This window comes from Lutjanus erythropterus, chromosome 6 (genome assembly GCF_056507025.1).
Source record: "Lutjanus erythropterus isolate fLutEry1 chromosome 6, fLutEry1.hap2, whole genome shotgun sequence".
In the NCBI taxonomy this organism is placed as follows: Eukaryota; Metazoa; Chordata; class Actinopteri; order Lutjaniformes; family Lutjanidae; genus Lutjanus; species Lutjanus erythropterus.
This window is the reverse complement of record NC_139322.1, coordinates 25,260,495-25,273,538: the sequence shown is the minus strand read 5'-3', so window position 1 is coordinate 25,273,538 and position 13,044 is coordinate 25,260,495. Positions and strand designations below refer to the sequence as shown.

At 38.9% G+C, this 13,044-nt stretch overlaps 1 protein-coding gene across 4 annotated transcripts in view; it reads right to left on the bottom strand.

The window, feature by feature from the left end:
• Positions 1 to 185: 185 nt before the first annotated feature.
• clstn1 (calsyntenin 1) overlaps positions 186 to 13,044 on the bottom strand; it is a 53,295-nt gene continuing 40,436 nt past the window's right edge. For all 4 annotated transcript variants that reach the window (XM_084721345.1, XM_084721347.1, XM_084721346.1 and 1 more), the window contains 7 exons: positions 11,295 to 11,443; positions 9,071 to 9,315; positions 7,602 to 7,772; positions 7,137 to 7,282; positions 6,210 to 6,345; positions 4,897 to 5,081; positions 186 to 3,610 (listed from right to left, as the gene is read on the bottom strand). In XM_084721345.1, the coding sequence (XP_084577471.1) occupies positions 3,416 to 3,610; positions 4,897 to 5,081; positions 6,210 to 6,345; positions 7,137 to 7,282; positions 7,602 to 7,772; positions 9,071 to 9,315; positions 11,295 to 11,443 (1,227 nt within the window). In that variant the 3' untranslated portion in view covers positions 186 to 3,415. The remainder of the gene's footprint in view (positions 3,611 to 4,896; positions 5,082 to 6,209; positions 6,346 to 7,136; positions 7,283 to 7,601; positions 7,773 to 9,070; positions 9,316 to 11,294; positions 11,444 to 13,044) is intronic.

The following is a 13,044-nucleotide window of genomic DNA, read 5'->3' as shown; positions in this document are numbered from 1 at the left end:
AGAGTTTAGGAATTGCTTCTATAATGGGATGATATTTTTTATCCTGTCTTGCAAACTTGAGTAAAGATAGTTCAAGCATTTAAGATTGTTTTCTGTAATGAAGCCTCTAAATATTCGATCCACCACTGGTCATAAAAAACACTCACAGTAAGAGACGACTGAAGAAAAACAAGAGCAGACAGAAGTTATACCCCATATCTCATCGTCCTTTATTTTTGTTTACGAGCAAGCATCAACTTCACTACAATTTGCCTTCCAATTGGTAGAAAAGTGAGAGCAGCTCCAACAAGCACAAAGGAAGAAGCATTCAACCTCCTGAAAACATCGTCACCTTCCATTTTGAGCAAAAATTTTAAAAGAAAAGAAAAAAACAAAAAAATATATCTGGACGTGTGAAACAGACAATCTGAGAGAATCAGTAGTGTATCACGTCTCCTTTCTCACTCCAGTCTCACAGCCCCACATGGAACGTATACACAAACGTTGTGGTTCATGCAAAGTAAAATTCCCCTTACATCTTAGTGTTATGACAGTATGGCTGCGTTTCAGTTTGTTAGGCAGTGACATTCAATTCAACCAACTTACACTTAGCTCAGGGGCTGATCACCGGAAAGCATTTAAACTGGAGATGGTGGCGTCACTGTGGAGACTTGACTCATGAGTCAGCGTGCACGTATCAGTGACCCATGTTATTGTACTTTGAACTGCAGATGAAATGTGTTTGACATCGAGTGTTTGACAAACTGAGAGTTTCCGAGTCGACAGGCGTTTCTAAACATCTGGTTCATGTGAATTTCATGCTGCCCTCAAGATCATTTCTCAACAACTCAGGCAATAGGACACTGTTCAAAATTTACCTTCCACTATACACAAATAGGTGAATTAATTAACAGTATACCCATGTATGCTGCCAAAGCAATTTCATAATGTACTGTACATCTTTTTAAAGGTGGATTCCGTCAATGATTTTAGTACAATATCTATAGAAGATACAATATGGATCTACTTCCTCTACACATCAACATGGACACATGACATCTATGTAAAACTCACTTTTTGATAAAACTAGTGGTGGGACTATTTGTTACAACAAACTGAAAGAAAATCCCCAGCTCTGTAAGAAATCTAGCATTATTAAACAAATACAAATAAAAAACAGAACAAAAATTGCCACAAATAAAAGAGCACGGATGAGTGTTTTTTTTCTTGTTAGACCTGCTAATTGCGCTATGATCGGAAAAAGGCACTCCCATCTCAGCCGGCTCAGACCTGGCCCCCTTTTCTTTTTCTTTTTCTTTTTTTTTTTTTTTTCTTTTACAAGTCCAAGTCATCATTGAAAGGGAGACTTTGCTATAATTCTGCCACAAACCGCTTCAAAATTATAAATTAATTGAATCCTCAAAGCAGCCTGGAAACTGTCTCCAAAAAGAGCATTTTTGAATTCAATTTTGGCCTCTGAAAATAGATTTGCATGCAAAAATATGACACATTCTGTTCACTTCAATGCCCCCAAATCTGATCTGCTTTTAATTAACACAGGTTTGGGAAATGTTAACATTTCACTTGGTACCCGAAAACATGAGACAAACACTACAATAAGTTTAAGTGTGAAGGTACATTAGTGTCTGGTTTTGTGAAAGATATATACAACAGTGATGAACAAACGGTGTCTGAGAGGAGATAAAGAGTTTGGACACGTTTTCCCAATCAATTGTATAATAAGCTTTATACTAATGACCAGAAGGAAAATAAGTTTACCAAATGTAAACAAATAATCTTAGAACAACTCTACAGTACAGTTCCATGTACAATAAAATCTAGTGGTCTACTGCAAAAAAAATATTTAATTTTTAAGATTCAGAGGAGAAGATTCATTTTTAAAGTGTTTTCTTATGGTAAACTACCATAAAGATGGTGCTTATTTTGCGATAGGAAACCAGTTTAAAAATGCATCTAATATTTGTTTTATTATTTCAGGTTTAAATAGCCGTGCCACTGTAAATAAACTTGCAACAAAGCAATCCTGAAAAGTACTTTAATTTCATTTCTTTCTCCCCTGAAAACAATGCAAGCAACTGCACTATTTAACCAGGCTCCACTAAAGCTTCAGTCTGTCATAAATCTGCTCTTTCAGTGAGTTTGAAGTTTCCTTCCTATTTCTGTCAGCGCAGCAGGACCGGGATGCGGACAAGAGGCTTTTTAAAGCTGCTGAGGAAATCTCTCTCTGCTTGTCCTAAACACGCTGGCAGAAATGTTAGTACCCATATTTCCAGATCGACAGCGCTACTACAGTACCTGCTGGCCTGGTGTTTGTATCGTTCAACACGCAAAATTTGTGCATTAGCGTTTCTCTGAGTACAATTACCCTGAACAAAAAGAAAAATCCCCTCTGTACAACAGTGAGATCTATTGGGAATGAAATACACTGACGCCTGGAGTTGAGTGTTGCCGCCTGTGCAAGCAAAGCAAAGCACGTAATGAAAGCTGAAACCATCGACCAGTCCTGCCTACAAGAAAGCAAAAGAAATCCTCTTTGCAAAGAAACAAAAAGAAGAGACAAAATGGACACCACTTTGTCGTGGAAACCTCCGCTGAACAGTCCTGGGTTTCTCATCGTGAAGCAGACATTTTTGTACAAGCATGATGGAACAGCTTTTTTTGCGGAAATTTTAGCGACATGCTACAGCCTCTGTGACACAAATATTCTACATTACGTACTGCGTCGTTTTTAGATATTGGACCCCGTTTGAGTAGGCCTTCACTAACACATCGACTAATTACATGGTTTCTTTTATATTTACAAAATCTTTAAAAAGCAATTTATTTCTCTACACATATGACTTCTCAAATATCCTCATGCACTAAAAGAAGAAAAGAAAAAAGAAAAGAAGATGCGGTCTACTTGTTAAAAGCGTCGTTTTGTTTCACTGTGGACTACAAGTCAAGAGAACTCAAGTCAAAGCTATACGTGAGTTTTGCAGCAAACAAATCTAAAAGCATTACGTGAAAGAATATACATCAGGAAAAAAGAAATTCTCTGTTTGAAAGCCTTTTTATGTCTGAGAGAAAAACAAAAGTGCAGGGTTGGCTTCCTCACACAGTTCAAAACAAATGTAGGCCAAGTTTTCCTGGGAATTAAAATATAATAAATAAAAAAATAAACAGTAAAAATCAGCAATCCGGTGATGACTACACTACACTGAGTACCACCACTAAGATAACAACAGGAAAACCTTGACCATATATACGCTGAAGGGAATTTTTCTGGTTCTTTTTTGTATTTTTTTTTTTTAATCTTTTTTACATCATGGCTCCTTGGACATGAAACTGTAGTAGGTAGTGGGAGTGGGAGTGTGTGTGTGTGGAGCAGTGAGTGTGAGTTGTGTGTGAGCTTGTGTTTGTGTGTGTGTTGTTTTTAGTAGGTGAGGGTGGAGTCATCCCACTCCAGCTGCTGCTGTCTGCTGGCCCCCTGCTGGTCCTCTGGCTCGCCGCCCTCCTCGTCCTCGCTGCTCTCTGACTCAGCGCTTGTGATGTCATCTTCCTCCTCTCCGTCCTCGCTCTCCTCCTCCTCTTCCTCCTCCTCCTCGCTGCTGTGCTGGTCCTCGTATGTCTGTCAGAGACAGAGGGTGGGGTTGTTTGTGAAGAGTCGCTTTCTGAGACCAAACTGCTTGTTTGATTGTTATAACTTCATCTGTTTTTTTTTTGTTTTGTTTTTTTAACCAGTTCAGAGTTTGTATTACAACAACAACAAACACATCTGAACACCCTGTTCAAACATGTCTTACAGAGGTAACTGAGGCAATTTTTTAAATTAAATTGTGAAGCTCTCCACTTGTGTTTTAGGTTTTGTTAAGGTGTCACTTGCTCCTATGCATTCACGTCACACTGCATTCACATGACTGACTTGCCTTAAAACAAGTTGAGAGTTGGAAGTATTTTACAAAAGACTTAAGCTGAAACCCAGCACTTTGATATATATTATGTTTAAGTTAAGCTTCTGTCATCTGTTTAAAGCCCTGTCTAGACAGCAGGCGTCTCAAGGCTAGTTTTTTTTACTTGAGCATCTAAGAGTGCAATAAATGTTGAATCGTGTGAGATAATCGTGATCACAGAATTGTACAGCCCTAATGAGTTACTAATCAATAGTCAGTGCATTTGCTACAGTAGATGCCAGTCAGCACACCCCCAGTTTGGAGAAGCAGAGAGCAGCAACAGCATGGAAGCTCTGCAGTGTGGCAGCAAAACATACTTTATATAAAAACATATTTTAAATAGAAAGGGCCACCCAAAACAAATCTACATCTTAACATCAACATTTTAAGGAGAATCCAACCCAGCGGCTGGCATCAACTTATTTACAAAGGACCAGTCTTCTTTCTGATGGTCTTGTTTGCTTATGTAGGTCATATAGAGACATCTATATTAAATTGAGACTATTTCACGACCACTTAAAAACTCCTTGTAGTACGTTTAAGTTAAGATTCTAGTCACTGGGCCATTCTGACTATCAGCAAAATAAGGAGACAAAAATATTTGTGCTGCTGTCTTTGCTCTAAATCTGCACAAAACCAACTGCTTGCACAAAGATAATCTAAATGTTGACATTTGGACTCTTCTATTATAATTAGTGAGGTAACGCTCCATAAATATCTACAACAAAGTCTCTCCCCAATCACATCACAGCAGGGCTGTCAATCATGAGCGCTCAGACAAAACTAGGCCACAGTCACGACATCACCCAGAGAGCATTAGCAGGTGAAAATCTGTCTACACTGCAACCCAACCACATTTTGTTGAGAAGGAAAATTCTGTTTGACAGAGTTTCGCTGGCTAATCACCACAAAATGTTTTGTCTTATGTGAGGTTTCTTTTCTTTTCTTTTTTTTTTTTTTTTACCTCCATGGGGTTGACAGTGATGGTGAGGGCAGAGTCATCCCAGTCCATCTCGTTCTCCTTGCCGTTCTCCTGGTCTCTCATGGTGCGCTGGTGTGCAGCTCGGATGCGGAACACGCCCAGGATGATCATAAACACCAGGAAGCTCACACACACCACGATGACGATGGTGGCAGCGCTGGGAACCACTGCGAGGGAGCAAACACGCAAACAAACAAAATGACAGGTTAGATGTAAAATATGCTTGATTTGCACATGAGCACATTCATAGGAACATTTTACATTTTTAATAAGTCCAAAAACACAAAAAAGGAGAAACAAGTGAAAATTTGCTTTATAGTTTGTCTAAAAACAATTCACTAAAAAGTTACTTATTAGGTGACTGTCATATATTAAGGGCAAGAAGATATTTTGTAAAGAAATTAGACAATAAACTTAGTATGATTTTGAGTTTTTACAGTGTTCACACATAAAAACCCTCTTACAGCTTTATGAGGGGAGACTCCTCCGAGTCTGTCTGATGGCATTTCAAGGGCTTTAGTGCCATGGTGTGCCAGTGCCGATGTTTATGGCTTCTCAGTAGCCTGCAGATGAGTTCTTTGGGCAGTTCTAGGTGAGTGTCTTCCTTTAAATAGCTTTGCCTGTCTCCTGCTAACCTGCTCCACTTTACCCCATATTAGCAGTAAAGTGCCTCTCTTGTGTGGTGGCAGGCTTAGTGAGCCTGACAGCCCAGAGGATTACTGAAGCTGGGAAATAAAAGGTTGCGCTCGGACCACCGCCTGTACAGATGTCACTGACGGCACTCAAGTGTAATCCCTAAACTTGTGCCATTAAAAAAAAAATAAAATGGGCAAACAACCAGTATTTCAAACGTGCCCTACTTCTGGTTAATAGACTGTAATCCATCCCTACTGATGCCTGCCATATAAGAGGAAATACGTTTTTTCTACAGCAACAATTAAGCAGATTACTGGTATGATTAGGACATTTGGTGTTTATTTAAACATGTGAGTAAAATGCTGCAATTGGAGGAAGTTACAGGAGGTGCTTATTCATCAGGTGATTGTAAAAAAAAAATGTGACGACACTTGAAATTCTGTTTTTAGGCAAGATGGAAATAATTTCTACATATCTGAAAACCTTAAGGGTCAATCTAAAACAGGGGACTGCTTATGTTACAGTGGAAGAGGAAGCTACTTTCCTGTGATTTCTTTGGACAATAATGAACATCTGACATGACATATTTAAGCTGGTGTGCACCCAAGCTGCATTTTTTGTTTTTCCAGTTCTGTTTCCAGACTCCTGTGGTGCAGTACCTGAGGCCTGGTGAGCGTTGACCAGGTTGTGACCAGACAGGTCCACAGAGGCGTGATGCACAGGATTAATGAAGTTGGGCTGCACCATGGCATTGTTGGCGTGCTCCACAGGATTGGCTGTGTGGATTACATTCACCTAGAGAGGATAAAAGCCCGAAACACACAAGAATTAATGAAAGAATCGACAGCACTAAGTTCAAGTATTATGACACACAAACACTTCAGTAATATTAGAGAACTACTTGTATCAGTGATATGAGTAAATTTCCCCATTGTGGGACTAACAAGGACTAATAAAGAAATATCTTATCTTATATAGTTATTCTTATCTTAGATAGTTATGACACCCATCACTGTGACCTGCACGCTAAGGTTGGGTGGCCCCCTCTAGATGTAAGACGCGAAAGACACTGGGTTTTATTTATTTATAAAGCTCTTATTGGTCTTTTACTTTCTTACGTAAGTTCAATGCTTTCTTTTAATGTGGGCTCATATCAAACTCTGTCCAGTGATTGGTTTTTCATATTGTGTACCTGCAACATGGAACAATGTGCAGAACCATTTAAAGTTTTCCTCAGTTTTATCCATTGAATTTAAATCTTTAACTGTATCACATTTTACTTCTAGGTGTTCCTGTTTTACCTGATTAATGGTTTTATATGTTTACTGTTTTTATTGATTATTGATGCTTTTATTTATTTTTTACATTTTTAATTGTGGCTTTTATTGTTATTATTTCTTGTTGCCGCTTTTATGTAATTTTCTCTTTGGGTTCTTCTGTGTTTAACTGCTTTTATTTTTTTTTTATTGTCTTACTCGGCTACATTGTAAATGAGATCTCTACCTCAATGTATTTCCAAGTTAAAATAAAGGTTGAATGAATGAATGAATGAATATGTGACGTAGCTGACAGGTGCTCAGTCATACCTCGACCTTGAAGTCATTGCTGATGTAGCGACCATTGAGCTCAGAGCAGACCAGTTTGAATTTCCTGTCAAAGAGAGCCTCTGTGTGCCAGTTCTTGTAACGGATAAGATGGAGGACCTGCTCGTAGTTAGCCATGGTGTTCACACCTAGAACATACAGAGAGAAGCATGTGTCAAAAATAAGTGTCCCCAGCAATCAAAAAAGCTATTCATTTTTGAGAAAATTAATAGCATGTTTGTTTAAAAAAAAGAAAAAAGAAAAGTGGTTTTAAGATGATTTGGAAATTTATCCTGAAAAATTGACTAAAACCCTGACAGACAGTAGATTTGCTGACTGTCGTCAAATCATTCTGGCGTACGTGTACATTATATAACATTAAGTATTTGTATTTGTTTACATATAGGGATTAAAGCAGATTTGTGAGAATTTCTGTTTTCTACTATCCAAGACCACTGTGCTACGTACCGGTGATGACGAGGCCCAGGTTAGAGGAGCTCATCTCCAAGCCATGCTGCTGCAGCTGGGACATGTCCACCTCCAGGCTCTCGTGCTCTCCATCCAGCTCGTCTCCCACCACAGTCACTTCACACGTGTCCAGGTTGTGCATGATCTCTTCTGACACCACTGTCTCTTGGACTGAATAAGTGATAGAGAAGAGGGATTTAAAAGGAGAGCTGTAGAGACCCTACCCAAGTTTAGGATTGTTGATTGGGACTGTTATGTCAGAGTTTGCCGTTCGTATTTTTTCTATTTCTTCTTCACATATTAAAAAAATAAGTTAATGGGTTGCTCGAGTCTCTTATTTTCAAGAACAATTCATAGAAAAAATGTGCAAGGGCTAACAGAGGAGGTTGAAGAACTGAATCAAGATGAGAAAGCATCATAGATAACACAATATAGAGACCACAGTTTGATCACTGGAAATGCTGGGCAATAGTACAGCTCAACCAGAAATACAGAAATACAGAAAGTAGACTTGGCCACTGTGTCACTGTGTAGGTGGACCACAACAAAAATGTCCATATTTAGTGTTAAAAAGTATTACGGTGCTACATTATCAACAGAAGTCTATATTTAATAATGTATCTTCTGTTAGTGTCACTTTTATTTTTGTACAAACAGGAGGTGTAAAATATGGAAAACAGTTTAGGAACTCATACAGTTGAAAGGTATTTTAATTAGTATTTCTAATCTGACTATATTTTAATAGCCCAGCAGAAATAGTTTGTCTTCTGCATTTTGCTTTTGAAACAAATTAATATTTCATGCAGACACAGTTTGCACCTTTTGACTCTGCGGTAGCTCTCATTAAGTGATTCTTAGTTATCTGCCGCGACATCTCATTTGTTGGTGGTGTAGGTGGGGAGGGGTGATGCAGGTAATAGCAACAGATCTCTGTAAGCCCTTTTGTCCCATATGGCGTGCTGTTCACCACAGGACAGGAATCTTGCTGTATCTGTGTCAGCCTCAGTGCATGCCTATTGTCCCTCCTTGTCTTAGCTCATATACAAACCTAACAGATGGCACGGCTGGTCACTGACCCCTCCCATAAAGTAGTAAACAACTTATCTCCTCTCTCCCTCCCTCTCTGTCCAATCCTGTCAGCCTCCAGGCATTAATCCTCAACATCACCAGCTACTGTACATTTACACAGCTATTAACTGGACATTCACTGTGCCTGCAGACCCATTCAGTGTCTATAAGGTAATTTAAACAAGGCGACGGATGGAGGATCCCTGCCTTAAGAAGCACAAGACTAAGATTACACATGTGGCATTGTTACAGAAAAAAATGTGGTGTATCTAACTCAGAGGATGAACCACTTGTCAAGCGAACATCACAACTAATCCACTGAAAAATGGGTTATCTATATCTACAAATACCTATAACATAATCTGGGGTTAATGTCGGGGTCATGCGTGCATTTCTCTTACCCGTGGGGTCATCGTCAGCTCCCTCTGCAGCTTCAGATTCTGTGTCAGCCTCCACTTCACGGGTGATGGTGCTCACGATGCGGAGCTCGGGGAACAGCGTCACACCCTCCTGGCTTTCGAATTCGGCAGCACTGCGGGCAAAGTGATCGATGCCGCTCAGGCTGATCTTGGGCTCTTCAGGCTGCAGCACCATCACGTAACCTTCAGTGTCTGGCACCGTAACACAGGATTCTTCGTTGAAACATCTGGGGAGAGATTTAAGTTTGAAAACATGGGAATAAGGATCTTTTATCAGTTTTTTTCCCCCTGTGCTTTGAAAGACGCGAGGAGCAAGATGGAAAGACGGAAACTTTTCAAATTCAAAGCAATGCTTGAAGACAAATGGAAGAAATTGCATCAAGAAAGCAATAATGAAATGATAAACGAACACTGAGTATTTGGCGCAAAATTGTTAAGAAGTATAATACAGACAGAGCCTGCCATGGACCCCAAACTCAAAGAGGGAACCAGTAATGTTGGATTCAGACAGTGGTGAGATGAGGGTCTAATAACAGTATGCACCCTGACTAAGGAGAATAAATTCAAAAGTTTTGGAGAACTGCAGTAAAATATCCAAGTCACAACAGCAGTGCTGGAGCCAGTGTGGTCACATGGACACTCATCACTCACAAATCTTTTTGACATGTCCAAAAATTTTTAGATTTTGGGGGAAAATATGTTAAGCTCTAACAAAGATTTTGGGATATGAAAATTCCTAATTATGTGAAAGTTCTGTATTTTGGTGCCATAAGAAAAGATGTGACTATTAAAAAGACTATTAGTAAAAACACAATCACAAAGAACCGGTAGAAACCTTAGCCTCCAAGCCTCAAGCAGTGGAGGGACACATGTTCCTCAGGAAATGAGAGAGATGACAAATACAACATGACAAAGTTAACACGAGAGAATGGATTCAAGCCATCCAGACTTCAACAATGGTATAAAAGGGGAAAGAAACAACAATTTCAGGGGTGAACACTAGAAGATTTCCACTTAAGTATTGCGAAAAGCTGTGAAGTAATAAAATTAGTGTGATGGGAAGAGTTAAGAATCATTTTTGAAACTTTATTCAGGAGTAGTTGTGTGCCATTTTGTGTGTTCCAGCATGGTCGAATATATATTAAGTACTATTATAAAACAGATAGAACCAGTCCTTGATTATGATTGGCTAACTGTTCAGCTATGCGTTACTGAAGAACCACTTTGCTTGGCACAAGAATGATTATTTGTTATCAAAAATTTCTTGCATTATCTGTCTATGTGTTTATTTTATGAACCTCTGACAGACATATGTAGTGATCGTTTCATAAAAGCAATAAGCCACGCAGGGACGTGATTTAACAATGTCCCAAAGCTTTTCTAAAATCACTGTAAACCACAGCCTCTTAGGACTTATTGCTTTAATAAACTGTGCACTGTTCAGGAATGAACAGAACGTAAAAACAGAAGAACATATTCTTGAATTGTATTTGTAGATAGATGTATTTAATGATGTGGAGAATAAGCTCACCAGGTAAAAAAGTCAGTTTCATTTTACTGTGACTGCTACTCCACATATAAAATTCTTCATTCAGTGCTTCCCTTTGCATTTATTCACATATAATGGCACCAACAGCTGGAAAGTTGCATTCGCAGATAGAAAATTAATATATGGAAAATTATCATGTGGTTTAATTGCTCAGTCCACCCAATAAAACTCAGTGTTGATGCAGGTTTTTTATGCATATGCAAAGAACAAACATTAGACTGCAACACGACTGGAACTGAGTCAGCTCAGCAGAAACCTGAGCGCTAATATATTCCTTTCATACATCATCTGCAAATTTAATGCTGTTTTGTTATTCACATTTCGGTCTCTGAATACATTGTTGTTATAAAAAAAAATCTACATCAAAGAGAACTGAAAAACAAATATACAGAATCTTACAGCTCCTCTGCTGCTATCATTCTCCAAACCCAAAACCTTTCATGTTTACTTTCTTTGTTATGGAAATTTCGTAGATCAATTGACCTCCATTTTACCTTAACAAACCCTCCTTACATTTAAAGCAGAAAGATCAATCCCCTCTGCATGTCTATTAGGCAGAACGAACCCGGGCTGCTGCTGACTGACAGATGAGGGGACAAGATGGAGACCAAGCAGAGAAAAACAACTGGAGAGGAAATTTTGGCCTCTGCTACTTACTTGACGGTGGTGGAGATGCGGAGGTGCCTGATGCCAGGGGTCGGGAACTGGCGGGAGTTCAAGTAGGAGATGTGCTGCATGACCTTGTCAAAGGCATCAATGTCGTCACCCTCCACGGTCAGAGAGGACTGGTTGGGGTTAAACTCCACCTAAGAGAAGTAATCAAGGTGACAGACTGAGTGATTTAAGGGAAGTTAGAGAATAGAAAATAGAAATAGAAAATACCTCGTCTCCTCTTTGCATGCAAGGAGCACCAAGTACTCAATAGTGAGGACTGAATCAGGGTTAAGAGAAATAAAAATAGATATTAAGTGCTCTGTGCAGAGGTAGTAGACTGACTTCAAAAAATGTCTCTCCTCACTGGTTAAGATATTTTATGGCAAACAGGAAAAACGATTTTACTGCAGATGTTTTTCTTTGCACACAGAACTCTGTACCTTTCCCCTGAAGGCAGTAGCTGAAAAGCAATTTAAGGGATGGCTGCAGTCATAGATATTGGCACTTAAGCTTGGACTGCTTTTACACGGTGATAGGACAGTTAGGTTTGCTTACAGCCTGTAATTGTACTCCCAAGTTTAACTACTTTGGAAAGCTTTGTCTTACTTTTGACACTTAATTGTTCAACTCAGGATGCAATATTAAGAACAAATATAATTTCAATTAGGGATTGGAATGACTCAAAGTTTAAAGTGCATTGGCTGAACTCAGATTTCCTTGGTTTATGCAACAAAAGGAGTCTTTTCTTGTGCTTTCTTTCTTAAATGCATTCCACAAGATCTGTGATGGTAAAAGGCTGGTTGAACACAGTCCCCAGGTACTTCAAGGAGCTCATTTGCTCCACCTCCTGAAAACACAAAAGCACCATCTTCGCAGTATTGGAAGTCATGGGTCACTGACAGTGCCACGCCCTGGAAACACCAAGCAATATTTTCTCCTGATGCCATTCTTATGCCTGAAAATGTGTTAGTGCATGATGTCAGGCTGATATTAAACTATTAACAAAACATTTGACAAGCTAGTTCAAGTTATTTAACATGTTCCAGACAGGTTCAGTTAAATTATTTGTCTTTATTTTCTTTAACTTTGGCACTTTATTTATTTATATCAATCACTTCGAGCATTGGGTTCAAATCTTGGAATCCGGAGGGGTTACAAGATGACTGGCATAACAGTTTTTTTTTTCTGCTTTTTCTGTAATATGTGGCTTGTTATTGTAAAATACAGGATATCTCCATCTCTTCAGGCCTCTACAAACTTTTCAAATCACTCTTTGGTCGGTCTGATGACAATTCATACATAAATGCAACCTGTGAAAGTAGTTGAGAGTACTCTTTGCTTCCCCTTATCACCAAGCCTAAAAGGTTTGGAGCCACTTAAGCCCCTTTAGAAAGGATAAAAAACCTACTAACACCCACTAGCATCTGGCTTTTGTCTTCAGTGGGAAAGGGTACAATCTGCATTCATTCCTGGGTAAAATAACTCTGCAGTAGTTACAATTATATCGGCTCTTGCTCCAGTTGGCATTGATGCAAACTAAGGCTGCTCAATATGGTAAAAAAAAGAAAAGAAAAGGAAGGATATATTTTGAAGGATATTTCATCCAGAACTGTGTGATTCCTGATTAGTGGGATCTATTATTTTTGAATCAATCAATCAATTTTCATTGACACTGAAAAAAACCCAAAACAATTTAAATCATACTGATGTGACATTTGTTGGAGTTTGTACCAAACAAGCATGTTTTCTTACA